This window comes from Dromiciops gliroides, chromosome 4 (assembly GCF_019393635.1).
Source record: "Dromiciops gliroides isolate mDroGli1 chromosome 4, mDroGli1.pri, whole genome shotgun sequence".
In the NCBI taxonomy this organism is placed as follows: domain Eukaryota; kingdom Metazoa; phylum Chordata; class Mammalia; order Microbiotheria; family Microbiotheriidae; genus Dromiciops; species Dromiciops gliroides.
In genome coordinates, this window is record NC_057864.1 from 41,889,088 (window position 1) to 41,908,182 (window position 19,095).

At 37.0% G+C, this 19,095-nt stretch overlaps 1 protein-coding gene across 5 annotated transcripts in view; it reads right to left on the reverse strand.

The window, feature by feature from the left end:
* Positions 1 to 262: 262 nt before the first annotated feature.
* The window catches only part of SH3GLB1 (SH3 domain containing GRB2 like, endophilin B1), a 45,005-nt gene continuing 26,172 nt past the window's right edge, over positions 263 to 19,095 (reverse strand). The window contains exons 6-11 of one of the 5 annotated variants that reach the window (XM_044003247.1): positions 13,076 to 13,183; positions 11,730 to 11,753; positions 6,461 to 6,550; positions 5,778 to 5,878; positions 1,296 to 1,527; positions 263 to 750 (exon numbers count right to left, since the gene is read on the reverse strand). In XM_044003247.1, the coding sequence (XP_043859182.1) occupies positions 643 to 750; positions 1,296 to 1,527; positions 5,778 to 5,878; positions 6,461 to 6,550; positions 11,730 to 11,753; positions 13,076 to 13,183 (663 nt within the window). In that variant the 3' untranslated portion in view covers positions 263 to 642. Of the gene's footprint in view, positions 751 to 1,295; positions 1,528 to 5,777; positions 5,879 to 6,460; positions 6,551 to 11,729; positions 11,754 to 13,075; positions 13,184 to 13,578; positions 13,666 to 19,095 lie in introns of all 5 variants that reach the window. The other 4 variants (XM_044003248.1, XM_044003250.1, XM_044003251.1 and 1 more) reach the window with 4 other exon arrangements.

Genomic DNA, 19,095 nt, shown 5'->3' on the forward strand with positions numbered 1-19,095 from the left:
TCCCAAATGGCTTTGTATATACTACTAGATATACTGTTCTATTTTCAATTGAAACTTAGAATGTTTTCTAGACTTCCATTGGCTTACTCTGATGACAATAAAAATGTGGATTTTTGATCTTCATGAATATTTTCAAATTGGCTTTTGCTCTCAGTCAAAAAGTATATATCCTTGTGGTTTTTGCTAATAAAATCATTCTAGCCAGGAAGTTTAACCAATTTTAGAGTAATTACCCCTATGAAGGAAAAACAAAAGGAGTAAATCTAATATCAATTCACAATAAATTTATTTTACATAAAGGAAGAAGCTTGCCGTTAGTGAAAAATTCAGTAGAAAACAGACCTCCTGCTTTCGATCTAAGTTTACTCAAAAGTAGAATCCGCTTGTTAGTGAAAACTTCAGTAGAAACAGAGAATCCTGTAAGAAAACATCCTTGGCACGAAGTAAAAAGCTCTTTACACCAAATCTGAAGCAATGAAAAATTTACCATGCAACATTATTGGCAGAAAAGCCTAGTTCTGATGGCTGGTAGTTTCTGAGTCTCTTAAGACATTAACATGGAAGACACTTAAACCTGCTTTACATAGTTAATCATATATAAATATCATGTCATAACTGGTAGTCTGTATGGAGGCCCCCCACTTAGTTGAGCAGTTCTAAGTAAGTAATTGGTACTTTGCCCTTTTGATTTCCCCTTTCACCCATGAGCCAGTCTGAATCCATACCAACGATACTGTATACTGTGATCACCTAAAAAACAAAAATGTTTGTAGTTATTACTTTTATTAATAAAACATGCTCTTGTGAACTGTGTTCTACATAAAAAACAAACACTTCTTTCAAGACCTACATCTGCCTCACTCAAACTCATTTTTCCAAGGGGTTAAACAATATTAACAATCTTATCCAAAGATGTAATGTTTTTCCAAACACCAAAAAAGCACCATACCATCAACTTTCTGACATCTTATTCTGTTCTACAAGATTTTTTTTTTTTTGCAGGGCAATGAGGGTTAAGTGACTTGCCCAGGGTCACACAGCTAGTAAGTGTCAAGTGTCCGAGGCCGGATTTGAACTCAGGTCCTCCTGAATCCAGGGCCGGTGCTTTACCACTGCGCCATCTAGCTGCCCCCTGTTCTACAAGATTTTAGGTCGAGAAAAGACAGACACTACCATAAGCCATCAGAAATCTATAGTCATGCTTGACAAAATGGGTTTGTCAGAAGTCCCCATGTGTCCTGCTTGCCCTAGAGGGTGTGACCTATCTGTCTGTAAACAATGGTAGTATCCCTTACCTCATCTGCGAGAAGTGACAATTCACTACTGTTTGCAGCGTCATAATCATAGAGAACCCTGGCTTTCCTACTTCCACTGGATTCCTTCAAGTCAGTGAGGGCAGGAGTAACAACTGTGCTACTTGTGGAAGGCAACAGAGAGGTGGTAACTGCAGATGATGAGGGAGTGGAGATATTTGACATGGACGTTGTGGAAGACTGATTGTTGTTAGATACGAAGGTAGATGGAAAACTGTTGAAAACAAAATGGCCAAGGAATGATTCCTCTATTTACTTTATTTAAAAAAATTAATATACAAATTAGTTGCACAATTGTTAATGTTTCTTTCAGCTCACAATGATGAGCTTTTTAGTTAAAATAAGGGATTCAATTTCTTCTAAGAATAGATAATCATACTTGCAGGATTATTATTAAACCCTGGAGGAAAGAATTTTCTCTGAGAAATCATGCAATAAAAATATTTTAACAAGTTTCAGTTGAGAAATATTCAGCACCATAGTGTCACCACTTGGTGGCACTATTCACCTTCTTATCAACTTCCATTTTGGGAAAAAAAGTGATTAATGACAAAACTCATTGTCCTCCCCACCCCCCACCCCCATTCACTCTTCTAAGTTTTTTAGCACAGTGATACTGGATAAAGTTCACAAAGCTCCAGGGAGAAATAACTAAAAGTGTGTTACAAAAGCTTTCTCTTAAAGATCTTTGGAACAAAATACTGCTTTTTATAAAATGTTTCTTCGGTATGAATTTTCCAGAAAAGTAGAAATTCACATTTGACCTTAAAAATGTTATGGGGAGGTGGGGTGGGGAAGAAGCAGGCAAAGAATGGAACATTTATTTAAATAATAATGAAAGAGAAAAATTCCCAGAATTCCTTCTTTAAAAATTCAGAAATAGAAATGAAAATTAGTATCACAGATACACATGCACCATTAGAATATGTATTGGTTACCTTCAGCTCATAAAAATCCATATTTCAATTAAAATGGTATTATATAAAAGTGGGTTTCTGTTAAGTTTACATTCCAGAATTACACTCCCCATTGTTTGGTTATTTTTCAGTTGTGTCTGATCCTTCATGACCCCATTTGGGGTTTTCTTGGCAAAGATAATAGAGTGGCTTGCTGTTTCCTTCACCAGCTCATTTTACAGATGAGGAAACTGAGGCAAACAGGGTGAAGTGACTTGCCCAGGGTCACACAGCTAGTAAGTGTTGGAGGCAAGATCTGAACTCAGGAAGATGAGACTTCCTGACTTCAGGCCTAGTACCCTATCTATCCACTGTGCCACCTAGCTGTCTCACGTTGTTCATATACAATGTTAAAAATACTAGCTAGTATTATGTATCACTTTAAGGTTTGTAAGTGCTTTACAAATATTATTTCATTTGATCCTCACAACAACCCTTCAATGTAGGTGCTATTACCCTCATTTTACAGATGAAGAAACTGAGGTTGAGAGGTTAAGTGATTTGCCCAGGGTCATACAGATAGGAAGTGTCTAAGGCAGGGCTCACACTCAGTTCTTCCTGAATACAAGTGCAGCACTTTCTCCACTGTGCCATGTACTGCTCCCAAGTCCATCAGTTCTACCTTTGTAACATCTCTTGTATAGGCCCACCACCCTGGGGTGGGAAGGCCCTTTATCACCTCTTAGCTGGACTACTGCAGTAGCTGTTGGTTGGTCATCCTGCCACAAGTCTGTTCCTTCTCCATCCTTCACTCAGCTTAAAAGTGGGCTTCCTACAGGGCACCCTGACCATACCTCTCTTCTATTCAATAAACTCTAGTGGCACCTGAGTCCCTCATGGAACAGAGACAAAATTCTCTGTTTGCCCTTTTAAATCTTTCACAACTCCTCTCTCCGGACTCTACAATCTAGTGGCCTGGTCTCCTTGCTGTTCCTCAAACAAAACAGTTCACTTGCCAACTCTGAACATTTGTCAGTGACTGCCTGCCCCTTATGCTTGGAATTCTTCCCCTCCCTCCTCACTTCTGGCTGCTGGTGTCCGTGGCTCCTTCAAGTCTCCACTACAATTCTATCTGCTGTAAGAAGCCTTTCCTGAACTCGGCTCAAATGCTAGTGCTTCCTCTGAGGTGACCTTCCATGCCTCCTGTCTGTATTTTCGATGCATACAGTTGTTTGCACGTTGCCTCCTCCATTAGACTGTGAGCTCCTGGAGGGGCAAGGACTGTTTTTGCCTTTCTACAGATGCCTATTGCTCAGCACAGGACCCAGCACGTGGTAGTTACTGAATAGAAGCCTGATGACTCGATGGGCAAAACTGTGCCAAGAGAACTCTTCCTCATCTACAACTCGGGCTCTGCACCCGGCTTTCTTCCAAGCACGGCCAGGACATCTTGGGTAGTTAGCGACCTCTACACAGTAATGTTTAAAAGAATGTACCATTACTCAAGAACAATTTTAAAAGTACTTGAATTCATTGCTATTCTTAACACAGTTGTCCAAATGAGTTTTCTCTATTACTTTCATTTCAATTTTATGCAGTTTCATCTATGCAGCCTAATATTTAGAGAAAAAATAGAAAGTATTCTTTGAAGTCATTAAAGCTGCATGCTGAATGAACATTATTAGGTTCGTGGAAAAAATTAAAGAGAAATCAGTAGTTTTAATATTTTATAGCATAACTACTTGACCGCTAATCATATTAAAGAGAAATGGAGTTCAAGTCTGGCCTCAGACACTTACTAGCTATGAGACCCTGGGCAAGTCACTTAACGCTGTTTGCCTCAGTTTCCTCATCTGCCAATGAGGTAGAGAAGGAAATGGCCAACCGCTCCAGTACTCTGCCAAGAAAATCCCCCAATGGCGTCAGACATGACTGAAACAACTTAACAGAAACAAAGCCTATATTCATTCTAACCTGCCCTTTTCCAATTAGGATGAAACAGACATTCTGACATAATGAACCAAGACAGCTGTTCTCAGAATCCAGAGGATCTGGTTTTAAGTGATACCTCAGACTTATACAACACTATTTAAATTTTATTAAATATTTTGGTTGAGAACATTGAAATAAATAGAAAGCTCACTTGGTAGAAAAAGGGGTGGAGGTGGGGATGGCTGTTCCAAAAATACAACTTTCTTTGTTTCAAAAGGGAAGTTAAAATAAAAAGCAAAAGCTGCTGTTAGGTGGTTATGATCAAAACAAACAACTATAACAACCAAATTTAGATTCCATCTCTCAAAAGGCCAATATTGTTTGTACAGTAGCTCTTCCCCACAAAGCCCTAATGTGCATTTCTTCAGTGATAATTCAGTGTTTGCCTCGAAATATCAGAAAAGGGGAAGAAAGCTCTTGTTTCCTTCAGCTGTATGTTCTTTTCTCAGGCATACATGGCCTATCTATCTCTCCACCTGGCTGTCCTACTATTTGGTGTTTCAAGTTTTGCCTCACAGAAGTTTTGAAAAGCTAGGGTAGTCTTATGGGAAATTAAGAAGAAAAAAAGATTATTTTTCATATTTGTAACTTATGCCTCTATATTTCATTTTAAATAGTGTAACTTCTTACATTATTACACAAATGCCAACTAGGATTCATACCACATTGTATTAAGATTATTGATGTAATATTTTAACATCTAATTTGCTGATTTAAATGAATCATATTTTAAATTCAAATGCCTCAGTTAACTATATCCTTCTTGGTGCTATTATTAAAAGAGAGGTCTTGAAAAGAAATAAATAAATGCAGGTTTAGAAGAGAAAAAAGGGAGGTACCCTTTTGTTACCTGCTTTCTGTGTATAAAAATGTCCTATAGTCCCTCAATCAAAGGACAGGAAGTGGAGACTAGTAGAATGATTCTTGACTAGGACAAATCCTTTGAACTTTAACTCCAATTTCTGACCCCATTCTCTTCTCTTAACACCAGATTAGTCTAGTGCTCGATCCACAGTGATGGAACCAGGTCTCTGTCCTCTGATCTAAGCAGAACGGAGCTAACCTCGCACAGACTCCTCCTTCACCTCCCCACAGCCTTTCTAGACAGTCTCAGCCTTCCCAGAGTTCAGCAAAGGGAAAAAAAGTGGGAGAGTCAAGCTGGCTCCTTGCCAGGTCCCCCTGCTTCATTTGACTTTTGGCGCACCCTGTACATTGATTTTATGAGGCTCCAGTTTCTGTGTGTGTGTGTGTGTGTGTGTGTACACATGTACATATACACACATGCACATTCCACCCCCTCAAAGTTCCTTTTGACACAGCACAGAGAACAAGCCTATTATCTACACACACTGTCCATATGCCTAAATGTTTGCAACAGTGGCAAGCATTTTACTAAATGAAAAGGAGGGAGAACAGTGTGAGAGCCAAATTATAGTTCTTAAAAATAAACTGATACGAAATGCTGTAGAAACCTTGAACATCTATCTCTCATCTTCCTTCCTATGATGAGTTCACAGGTCAAGTCTCGCTCCTTGCTGGTCCACAGTTCCACCTCAGAAAAGACCCTCATTCCTACCTCCCAAGTTGTTTCTGCAGGTCCAGCATGTACTGGTAGCACTGAGCGTAGTATGTCATCTGGGCTTCCACAAAGTCATTCAGGCAGCGGAGGTGGTGTGCCTAGGAGACAAAGTTAAATAGCAGGACCAAGGCCTCACAGGTAACTTAATTACACTGATGAAGAATTATAAAAATCCACAACTGACTCTAAGACTTAGGAATGGCCCCACACTAGCGAAGAGGGATATGTCAATTCTGTTTCACTACTATAATCCTAGAACAGTGAGTGTGTATGGAGAGGGCCATGTAAAAATAAGTGAAGTCTGCCTGAAATCCTGCATGACTCCATGGACAAACTGAGTCAAGGAGAAAGCTGTATATTCCCCATTTATCAAGACAAATTCCATACAATTTATGCTACTGTTCCCACTTTCTGGTAAGCACTTTTGTGAACTTTTTTTTTTTTTTTGGTGGGGCAACTGGGGTTAAGTGACTTGCTCAGGGTCACACAGCTAGTAAGTGTCAAGTGTCTGAGACTGGATTTGAACTCAGGTCCTCCTGACTCCAGGGCCAGTGCTCTATCCACTGTGCCATCTAGCTGCCCCTGGTAAGCACTTTTAATGCTTTCATCCCTTCGGAGTATATCACCTCTATTTTTCTTGAATCTTTCATATTAAAAAATGAATGATTTTGAATACTCACATGTGTACTACTGATCCCTTCCAGAAGGAGTCTGGTGATCTCTGCTTGGCGGTCAAATTCACTCTGAGTTATTCTTAATTCTTGTTCAGCCTTAAGATAGAATATATACACATATATATTTAAAATTCACTGAAAAGAAAAATTTACTAATTTGGCATTTATTCTGGTCCTTCAATTCTTTAAAACCCTCTTACCTCACAATTGGCTAATTTTAAATCTTAACACATCACTTATCTACAAGGGAATCCATGGATGCTTGACTAGCACATGGTATAAGGGAAAATATTGTCATATGAAGGATAGGTGAATATGCACAAAATATTGAGGAAATGCAAGGGAAGAACTCAAGACATTTTAAACAGTACTTAAGACTCATTATTTCAGTATCACAATTATTTTATTTTTTCCATTTCATGAGGTTTGCTTTAAATATGTATAACATAAATGCATACAGATACCTATTTATATAATTAAATTCTAAACATCACTTTCAAAACTCTTACTTGCTTTTGCTTTCTTTTGAACTTTATTCTGTTCTCTTCTGTGCATTTAAAAATGTTATAAATGGCCTTTTGGGATCATCATTGCTGATAACCCCTGACATCCTCCCCCCAAAAGAAACCAAGGGGAAAAATCCTCACACCAAATAAGCATTGTCAAGCAAAACAATCACAATGATTTTCTGAAGAAGCTGCTCTCTTCCAAGTTACCAGTGATATCTAAAATACTAAATATGAAGATGACCTTTCCAGGATTCTAGTCCTTAGTCACCAAGTGCTGATCAAACACCTTCCTTCACCCGGATGTTCCATAGGCATCTTAAACCCCATGTACAAGATGAAACTCATCTTCACCCCCACTTTCCCTATTCTTAACCTGTTTCTACTGAGGCACTGTCATCCTTCCAGGCTCTCAGATTCACTTTTGTTCTCACTTCCAACATATTACCAGGTGCCAAGTTATATCCATTCTATTTATTTTCTATAACTCACATAGCCACCATTTTAGTTACAGACTTCACTTTTCTCTCTCACCTAGACAACTAAAACAGCTTCCTCATGTGGCTGCCTCCAATCTCTTTCTTCTCCAATCCATCCTTCACATAGCTGACAAATACAGGACTAATGATATCATGACTCTAATCGAAAATCTCCAGTGGTTCCCTTATTATTTGGTATTTAAAGTCCTTTACAATCAGACTCCTGTCAACCTTTCTAGATTTATTTCACGATTACTTCCCTTCATACACTCTATGCTCCTGACAAACTGACCTAGCTGCTGTTCCCCAAATTTGGTGTTTCCATTCTCACACCAATGACTTTGCAGTGTGTGTTTCCTATGTCTGGAATGTACTGCCTTCTTCATGTATACATCTTCAAGTTTCTTTTTTCACTTAAAACTCAGTTCAAGTGCCACTTCTCCTACCCCAATAGAATGCAAGCTCCCTGAGAGCAGAAAATGTCCTATTTTTGTCTTTGTATCCCCAATGCCTAACTCATAGCAGGCATTTAACAAAAGGAAGGAAGGGAGGAAGGAATTATGCTAGGTTTCTGAAAATGCAATTTTCAGCAAGTTTCAAAGCAGTATTTTAATGATCTTCAATTGTTCTTCTAGGGTTTTACCTAAAACTTAAAAAAAAAGTCTCAAATCAAATAAACAAATCTTAGGGATAAAGCTCTGAGATCCTACCTTGTACAAGTTACTCTAATGAGGCTGCATATTTTTAAGGCTTCTTAGTAAAAGGCCTCCTTTATATTAGATTCTGACCTTTTTCTCCTTCGAGGTGCTCAAAACTATCAATTGATAGCTGAGTTTTTTCCTCTCAAGCTCATCAGGGCATCTTTTGCAAAAAGAAAAGCCATCAGCTTTTCTGTGGCATTTAAAGTTATATAATATTTCTCAAAGTTACAGCTACACCTCAACTACTCACTGCAAACTGGGAGTCAAGACAAAAAAGTTCACTGAAATTCATGATTTATAAATAATTTTCCCCAATAATTACTAATTTCCCCTCAAGCCTTCAACCATAATTGTTTAAACACCTTGGTAATAAATACCCAAAGAATAACTTCTTAGATCATCCAAAATGACTAGTTTATCTTCATCAGTGGAAGTACATCAATGAAAATAAGATCATCAGTATCTTTTGCACTTGTGGTGTTGAAGTTGTTCTAAGTCCCATGCAACAAGGTAAGCAGCTTCATCTAAAACCTTTTAATAAGCAAAAAGGCTAATTGGTCTGATTCTTTTCTCTTTTTCTCAACCCTTTTCACCCTCTAGGTTGAGGCATTTAAATTAGTTACGAATAGGTAAAAAATGAGGAAAAGGTAAGTAGCAGTAAAGGCACCAATAAAATCTAACTGAACATTCAACCTCCACCTCACTGACCTAAGTGGGAAAAGCAGGTTCACCACTAGGTTAGGCCCTTTGGCAATATGTTTGTATTGCTTAACAACTCATGTGATGAAATCATAAAAATTATTTGGCCTCAACCACATTGTGCTTTAGCAGTAGGCTCAAGTATATTTCACTTAGAATGCTAATAATACAAATCAAATTCAGAAAAGGAATAAATAAATGGTCTACCTAACAAAGATATTAAGGAAAACTAATAAAGTCAAGGTTACATTTGAGCCATGTGCATTTACAGCTGATCAGACAACTGTCAAGGCTTAGGGGAAAAAATAGAAGAGAAGCAAATTAATGTCACAGTAAAATTGTGACAACATGATACTCTGGCAAATCCAGAAGGGTTAACAGCAGAAGGGAAAAGGAGATGAATGAAATAATCATATTTATAAAACTCCTACTATGTGCCAGGCATTGGAGTAAATGTTTTTTTACAAATATCTCAGAATCACTCAGAGTTAAGAGATCTCAGAGAACAGCCACACTTAACCCTTCAGTTGTAAAAGCACAAAACAATCTGAAGGTTCTGTGATGACAAAATCAGAGACATTCATAAGACAGCAATTTTCCACATTATTTAGCAGAAAGCACAGGCCTTGGGAGTCAGAAATACCTTGGTTCAAATATAAAGTCACTTCCTCAGAGTCTCAGTTTTTTCATTTGTAAAACAGTGATAATACTTGTGAAGCCTTCCTCACAGCGGTACAGTAAAAATCAAATGAGTATCTATATAAAGTTCTCTGCAAACCCTTAGGAGCCACAGAAATGTCAATTGTCATTATTATTGAAGTGATTATGGATGTTTAAATAAAAGAATGCACCTGAATTTCAAAGGACACCAAAGATAACTTTACTGACAGTAAGAAAACAACTTAAAGGAGACTATTGCAGTCTCATTTAATATTTACTTTTGTAGGAAAAAAGATGTGTTGAGTATATGATGGGGACACAAAAGGTTTTGGATAATGAATTGAATTTCTGCCTCCAGCACACAGATCTGACAGTTTCTAAAGAAAATAAGAAGTTTAAATTACATTTTATGTATTCTAGTTAAGGCACGTATGGGTGCTTCAAGAGTTAACCTTCAGTTACATAGAAAAATTACACCACTCCAGCATTCAATATAACTGAGGTATGGTATGGTAGAAGGGGGAAAAAAAAGCCTTTTCCCATCTGTTTTTCTAACAACTGCTCTAAGGCATGACCTGCAAAAAAGTAGAAGGACCTGAAAGGCCAACTAACTCCTCACCAGCTTGCTCAGGCCCCAAACACAAATCCAAGAGGACTTGAACCCTCCCACCCCTTGCTGTTCTAATAGGTGGTTGCTCCCCTGCTATCTTATCTCCTTAGCAGCCAGCTGGCCACCCTGCCCCAGAGCCTCATTCACCATTCCTGGCTACTCCTCTCCTCTAGATGCCACCTCCCCCATTAGACTGAGCTCCTAGAGGGCAGAGACTATCTTTTGTCTTTGTGCTTAGCACCATGCTTGGCACATAGTAGGTGTCTAATCAGTGTTTACTGACTGACTGAAATGAATGAATGAATGAATGAATTCATTCATTCATTCATCCATCTATCCATCCATCCATCCATCCGTCCAGTCAGTCCGTCCCCACAACCTGGAAGTAGCTGGTCAGAATTCTGGAAAATCTACCCATGAGGCTTTTTCATACTCTCTGCTAATGCTGAATACCTGTGACCCGGCTATATTTCACAATGTTCTGACAAGATCTTAAGGATGCTTATTTAAATAGGTTTCTATCATGTTTATAAAATGGCTATCTTTAGGGCAGTGAGATAGATAGATAGATAAATGAATGAATGAATGAATGAATGAATAAATAAATTAATTTAAAAGCCCAAGTTTGGTCACTGCAGGCAAAAAGAGGTTGCTTAGACCAAGGCTTCTTAAACTGTGGGATCACATAACCGAATGTGGAGGTCGAGAAAAATTTGGCAACAGTAAAAGGTTAAGCAGCTTTGTTACGTATCCAAGGGTCGCATAAAACTTCCTTGGGTGAAAAAGGGTTGCAAATGAAAAAAGTGTAAGAAGCTCTGGCTTTGACAACTACCACAAGCCCTTCCCCTACCATAAACTACAAGAACTAAGAAAAGATGTTGGAGCCAAAAAGACACTCTTTGAATGGGCTGGGCTGTTCTATAATTTCGGGGTGCTACTGTGTTAAAGAGCTGATTACGGGGAGTTCCTTAATATATTACCAATTAACTCCATTGCCAGGAAGGGACCCATTCATGAGTTGGACTAGATGAGGGATTAAGTCAGAGTCTATGAACTTATATATAAGTTATATTAAAATAACTGGTTTCCTCTGCAATCCTATCTATTTAAAAATGTTATTCTGAGAGGGGATCCATAGGCTTTGGGTATATGATTATAAATTTTGGCAACACAAAAGGGGCCCACAACACACAAAAGAACCCCTGGACTAGATAAACAGGTTCCTATAATTTTTAACACTAAATTATGAGAGCCAGTTCCTTTGTGAAACTGAATAAATCTAATAAGAATTATTCCTAAATGCCACATGACTAGTTTGAGTTCATAGAAACCACTACCTGAAACTATAACTCTTAAAAAGAGTAGTTTAAGATACTTCACACAATTTATGTGATAGCCAAAACTGATTCTGAGTAAATACATACCATCTTTTCTACTACATGGCAAGAATAAAAATCTATTTACTATTTTCCCTTTTTGAAAACTGCATTTTCAATAATAAGAATGTACAACTCAATGCTGCACAAGCAAAATTAAGCAATTTTCAGATTTGATCAGTAAACAATTTTAGATTTCAGTAATCAAATCCTTTTTTTCATAAATTCTTAAAGATTTACTTACTTTTGTCACTTCCTCTGCCCAAATCTAGCCAGCATTAAAAATTAGAGAAAAATCATTTAAGAGCATGAAAGAAAATTGTGATTAAACATTTTCTATATCATCAGACAGACAAATTAAAACACTATTTCAGCATCCTTTGCAAGACCATTTTTTTTCCAGTTACTGACATTTTAGGAGATTAAAACATTCTGATAACTTATTGAGTCCAATTTATAAAACATTCTTAAGTGATATGAGTATTCAAATAAAGATGATCACTTGAGTAGCTCAATTATAGAAATTATAGATGATAGAAACCGCTTATTTTGTAGAAATTAATGAGAATCAGAACTTCATTTGGGGCCATTTAAAAATATTTCTAGGTCTTAAGTTTCCTCATCTATCAACATGCTAGGCAAAATAACTATCAAAATCCTTCCTGGCTCAAATTATGGATTCATAATTAGATTAAATTAACCTTGAGATGGGCTATAATTGGATACTTTACATCGATAACTACTAACTTTAGAAGAGTAAACCCAAGATACAACAATACCTTTAAAAATTTGGGGTATGAATGTTGGAAACACAAGATAATCTACAGTGAATTCTGTAACAATTTTATAAAAAGCCTTTATAGCTAATATATAGTTTAGAAAGGTTTTCTTTTTCCTTCTTTTTAACCTAAGATCTTCAGCTGGATATGACTTTCCTTCTGGCTCTAACATCCTATGAATACTAAAATTTACGTAACTAATTTTAGTATTAGGACAAACAATTTCATACATTCCTATTATCTACTAGATAGGACAATGAAAATAAGTAAATGTATTCTCTTGCTATTTGAAAAATATGCTGATTTCTTAATAAGTGCCTCAATAACTGAGGTTGTTGAGACAGTGAGAATCACCACAAACTGTATACATTTGGCATGGGAAATTACCTTTCCTAGTTATAGTAAGCCTATATATTAGATACAATTCCCTTGCTTTTGGCAGAGCATTAATTTTTTAAAGCTGTCATGCCCAAAGTGCTCCCAACTATATTAGAGATTCTCTACTGTTCCAGCTGGGAAACCATATGCCCAGGCCAGTGATAGCCAACAGTCATGATTGCTTAATAAGTATTTGTTGACTAGCACTGGAACTTTGGGCCGCTTTCAGATTGTAGTACTTTAAGTTGAAATAATTTTCATTAAACATAAAAAAAAAGCTGTTTCCTCAGTGTCTCAAAATACTACATAAAATTTGAAGAAGTTAACCTAAAAGTTAAAAAAAAATTTCCCCCAACTGGGGTCAACATATGTACTACAGCAGAAATATGAGCTGTGAAGAAAATAGCAGAAAACAAACTTCTCAACAACTCACTTCTGGCTCCTTTGGAGACCCACAAGAGAGGAGCTGGGGTTGGCTAGGAGATGGGCAGCTGCTGGCTGAGAGCCTCCTTGTTGAGAGGCAGTGACAATACCCCAAATACTAGAATGGGAGAAAGAATGATCTTATCCCAAGCAAAGATCAAATTCTGATGAAAACGCTGCTCTACATATATCAAGGAATGCAATTTGACAAGTACAGGGTAAAGGTCTAAATGTGTCTTATTTAAAATCCTTACCCTAAATTTACAATACAATAATTCAAACAAAGCTATGTCTTAATTTGTATAAGAAAAAAACCTCTTTAATATATTATGGATTCTGACAACAACTGGCCTGTTCAAAAGAAGAGTTACTTTGATGACAGTTTGTTATAGTTCATTTTTGCATTAATATATAATTCTGAATGTCTAACTTCAGACTTCAAAATGGGAAGACATTGAATAGCAAGAGAAGACAGTTCACTGAAGATGTAGAAAACATGGAAGGCCAACAAACCTTCAGCCATTTTACATGCAGCAAGTTGAGCATGTAAGACAAATTTACCATAATGTTATCTCCTTCAGGTTGAGTCGAATTTAGTTGCTTAAGTGCACAGATAAGAGACAAAGAACATATTATAACAATGAACACAGTGAAAGAGTTATCTCTTTTGTACATACAATACTAACCAAGATGAACAGATAAAATGTCTTTTAGAAACAGAGTAGCTATACTGTGATGGTAGTTTGTGCTATTCATATCATTTATATTTAGGAGACAAATTTAAAATTCACACCACTGTCTAATGGAGGTCTAATATAAATCAGGATAATGCAGAAGAGTCTTAACTATCACAAGACAGGCAAAAAGGCAGCTTTGAAAATACCAAACTTTTAAAAATCAACTTCTAAAAGTCTGTTTTGCTTGGCCAAAGGTTTTCCAGTCAAAGGTTATTTTTCTGTTATGAATAATTGTAGGTATAACATTATCTTTTAACCAGTTTCAGGTAGTACTTAACATTTCCTAAAGTAATATCAAATGCATGCATACCTTTCATTTTTATTAAATATACTCATGACAGTCTGGGAATAGGTACAGACATTCTAAATGTTCATTCTGTATTTGTCAACTGGGTAATAACATAATGTGCTCAGTTTAGAAATTGTAAATTCAGCCCAGTTTTTAAAAAAAGGACAATACAAAAAATAGGATTACAGCTTAGTATTAAAGTTGAAAACATTCTTTTCCCTTATGCATAAGTTGGAAACCCAGAAGCAATGATGAGCAGCACTCAAACACACCTCAACTAAACAGGTAAAAAGTTATATGTTAGAGATGCATTGCCTGGTACAGTTACTGAAGTATATATATAGTAAGGTAGACTCATATGTACATGGTAAAGTAAAAAGGTATAATTAGCTTTGCCTCTATTATATATTATATAATTTTTATCACATAACCCCCTCCAAATTTAGAAAATTGCAACTTGGGACACTTTAAGTGTTAAATTATTGTCAGAAGGCAGGTCTCCTCTTACTCGTTTCAATCAATTAACCTTTTAGAAATGCCTCAGAAGCTGCCATTTGGGGCATCTTAAATTCCTGAACGTAAGAGATTACTGTCACATCAGAGGTCAAACACATCAATGTTTCTAACAGGTAGAATCACGTATCTAAAACTATATCCTAATAAAGCTTACAAAAAATACTTACATTGTGAAGTGCTATAAAAAGTAATATGACATCGCCTTAGAAGAAATGTATTTTAGTTAAAATAGCAGTATTTAATTCATTTTTGAATGGTATTCCAATAAACACAAAAGCTTCTCTCAGGCAATTAAGACCTGAAATGCATTTTTGGCTCTCTGTGCCAAGTGATACTATCAGATGGACAGAACAGGCACTTAAAATAAAACACGTGGTCTCTGGATACCATGCAAAAGTAAAATGCACTCTCTATCTTAAAAAATCTAAAATATGGCAGCAGAAGACCCAGGATTGCTACTTTGAGATGGGACTGGTCACTTGGGCTAGTCTCTATAAATAAGCCTAGTAAGTTTACTCAAGGGCATATATGGTTCAGAATCTTAGTATCTTTTATTACTTCAATCAAACAACCAATGAGAATGTATAGCTGCATAATATCCTGTAGACTACCTACCTACAGGAACAAGACCATGACTACTAAGAGGCTTATGGATTTTGAGCCAGAAGAAAACTCAGAGATGTAGTCCCATCTCTCCACTTAACATGTTAAAAATGAGGTGCAGAAAGGTAGAAAGTCATTACCCCAGTCATTCAAGGGAGGCCCAGGTCTCAAAGTTACCACAACATCTCAAGACTATCAAAGCTATAGCTTCTCTTGGAGAGTGATAGGAAACTCAGTACTTTAGGGTCCATGGTCAGACAGCTCCCATGAAATACACAGGGACCCGAAGAAGCCCTAATGGTGGGTGGGTACCCACCACCAGAGAGCAGCCACATTGAAGGCCGCCACTCTGGGCCTTCAAGCAGTACCTGGGTTCCACTCTTGGTTTTGCTGCTGTGTGACCTTAGACAAGTTTCTCCTCTCCTGCCTCCATTTCCTCATTTGTAAAATGAGGGGATTGGGCCTGATCTTTGAAATTCCTTCTAGCTCTAAATTCCGGGTCCTAAGGAAAGAGGAAAAAGCAAAAAGCAAAAACCAGGAAAACTTCAGAAGATCCATGAGACCCAAAAAGGGTTCAGACAGTTTGCCTTTTCTCTGGTGTTTGAAGGAGAAGGCAAGTGCTCTAGGTAACTCTCCAAGATAATAAGCTGCAGACCTGCACTGGGAAAGGGAATTCCCTCATTAAGGAATTACTGATATTGATGAAATGATAGGTTCAGTCCTTATTACTAACCTTCATATTTGATAAACTGCGGACAAAGCTGATTCAAGGAAGACCTGAAAGATGAGTCTGACAAGAAAGTGGGGGAAAATGAAGAGAAAATAAAACCTAGGTTTGAAATGTATTTGTACAAAGAATGAGGATTAACTGTAATGGAAGAGTTCTTTCTTTTGTTATGAGTATATTGTCTCATCTATTAGCCCTTGCATGTAGAGCAATAGTTTGTCACTTCCTTGCTCCATGCTTCCTTTTACACAACAATCTGAGAGGAGTCACGGGCTGCATCCAGGGAGCCAGGTGCCAGGACGCAAGGGCATCCCTTCCCTAAAGCCAACTGGGAGCAGAGACCCAGGAAACAGAGGAAAAGGGTGGCAGGGAGAAACCTAAAGGGGAAAACCACTGAGCCCAAGTTCTGAGCTCACTGGGTTGAGGAGAAAACTAGAAGAGGGCTAACTTTGTCCAGTGGCAGAGACCACCATGGCAGGACTCTACAATCCTCCCACCTCTAAAATTCTATGCTTTTCAGACCTTTGTGTGTAAGCAGTCTAGTCTGGAGCAAGTAACATGTTTATCTTGAGGTAGGGGGAACCTATTCCACAGGGATATATGTCTAGTAAATATAATCCACTAAGGTATTGGCTAAAAATGTTTAAGGCCTTTGGAGAATTGGGTTCAAGTGTTGGTTCTACCATTAAATAGATCAACCACTGGCAAGCCACTTAATGTCAGCCTCAATTTTCACATCTTGGAAATGAGAAGTTGGATTAGATAATTTCTATTCCAACTGTAATTTAACAAAATTCTAAAAGGCTGAAATTTCAATACATCAGACTGTATTTTAGAAATTCTGTTGACATTCCATGATTTGCATTGCGATCCATTATTCTAAGATTAAAATGGCAGTCAACTTAGATTGCTTAGCAACACTGAATTTTCCTACTAGTAAACTTGTTCTGAAAACGTAGCTAATCTGAAGATCTACGATTTCATGACTTTGTAGAAATCCAAATCTAAGCACTTGGAATCAAGATTATATACTTAGAACTACATAAGGAAAAAAAATCTTTGCTCAGATTGCACTCACATTCATAAATGCTGAATTTAAGTATGCACTGCACCAAGTCGCTAGATTGTATTATTAGTGGCTTTCCTAGGTTATCGGTAGACTTGAAAAACCTTACAGTAAGAATTTCCCCATACTCAATTAATTTGAGAACTCACTTTCAACCTGTATTTATTTTTCCACAAGTACTCTGTCCCTTTCCTCTTTTATTAACTTACAACCTTAAGGGAATGAATTTCCACTTTCTGCTTCCTTTGCAGAATTAGCAAGCTCTTGGCTGTCCAATGTTTCTCAAAGGTGCAAAGTTTAGAATATAGAAAATGCCTAAAGTCAATATGGAAGAAAAATTGTATTTTGTAGCAAAGTGACAGAACAACTAAATCCCCAGAATTTTTGTAGCAAGTGTAAATTAGTATTAATGAAATTACACAAACAGTAATCCTAAAGAGACCAAAAATAAATTTTAACACCTTCAAAATAGCCTTACTTAGGCTTTCTGGAGTTTAAGTAAATAAGTGATTGGAAGAATACATCTCAAAGTAAAATGAATAGCTAACAGAGTCCCAAATCTCATTCCTTCATATTAATCAATCCTAAAGCTCTGGGATACCTTCAAAGGGTTTCAAAATTGCTCAATAGGAGCATTATTCAAACTCATGAAAGCAAAACTATCAAAAACCACCATCCCAATTTACCTTGCAAACATATTGCTCTAGTAAGTCCTGGAAATAATAGCATTTTGAAAGTAAAAATGTGCTTTCAACACCTCCTTAACTTGCAAGTTATCTTAGAAACTACTAAGTGGATAAAAACGAACAAAATGAGTATGCTTCAAAGGCAGTTAGATGGCACGGTAGATAGAATGTGGGCACTGGAGTCAGGAAGACCTGAGTTCTAATCCAGCCTCCTGTGTGACCCTGGGAAAGTGACTTAACCTTTATTGTATTTCAGTTTCCTCAGTTATAAAATGGAGAAAATTTAGAGCACCTATCTATCAGGGTGGCTGTGAAGATCAAATGAGTTAACATATGTAAAACACTTTACAAGCCTGAAAGGCTAACAACCATTATTATATTTCAAAAGTTATAACCACCAACATGTCTTAAGTGTCAAAATTCAACCTATGCTACTGCTTGGTTGCAGAAAAAAGTCGATCTTGTTCCTATTTCCTATTAGGTACTATCCTCAGCAGTGATCAAGAAACACAAAACACCACACTGGAGGCCCCCTTTCTTTGTATCCATTGATTTAAAAAAGGAATTATGTCTCAGAGTTCCATATTTTTTTTAGCAAGAAAACAAGATGCAGCCAATATTATAACTACAATTCTCTGCTTCTCCTACCCTGAACAGTTCTAGATATCTTCCATTACCTTTTTCTAAGTTAACATACTGGTTAACAAAACCACAAGGGCAATGAAAGTTTTCTAAATCCTCAAAAGTGTATGCAGAGTTTGTAATCTAGGAAAATGATTTTAGTCAGTGTCAAGACATGCGGATGTTGGTCCTGATTATATCTCTAATTTTACTGCTAAGACAAGTGTACATAATAGAATGTTTACTGAAAAGTTATACAGAAATAGATTTTTTCTAAATGAAATCATTTTTATTGCTGACCTGTATTATCATTTTAGAGATACGTTTCTGTGAAGCAATTTTGGTCCTGAGACAATCAAAAGTAGTGCTAAACCCAGGAAATCTTTCTCTAAGTATATATTTAAGGAAAATATATCCTAATAAAAATGAACCCAATTTTGCATTAAATCTGCTTCCATTATTTAAAAAGCTATAGCAAAGCAACCTAAACAGCTCTGGGGTGCCTTCTCTCTTTGATGGCATGGCCATTCCATGGTTCCCTCAATACCCAACTAGTTCATCCTGGGTACATCATTAACCAATGAAGTGAATGTCAGCATGGTACGAGCACAAGACAGATTCAATATCTAGGCCTCACTTTACCAGGGCAACTCCAGGGAAGTCAATGAACTTTTCTAAGCCTCGGGTTCCTTGTGTTTTATGGTGATACTATTCCTTACAGTGCCTTCTTCATAGAATCAATGAGATTATATATAACATTTGATGGTTACAAAGTACCAATATAA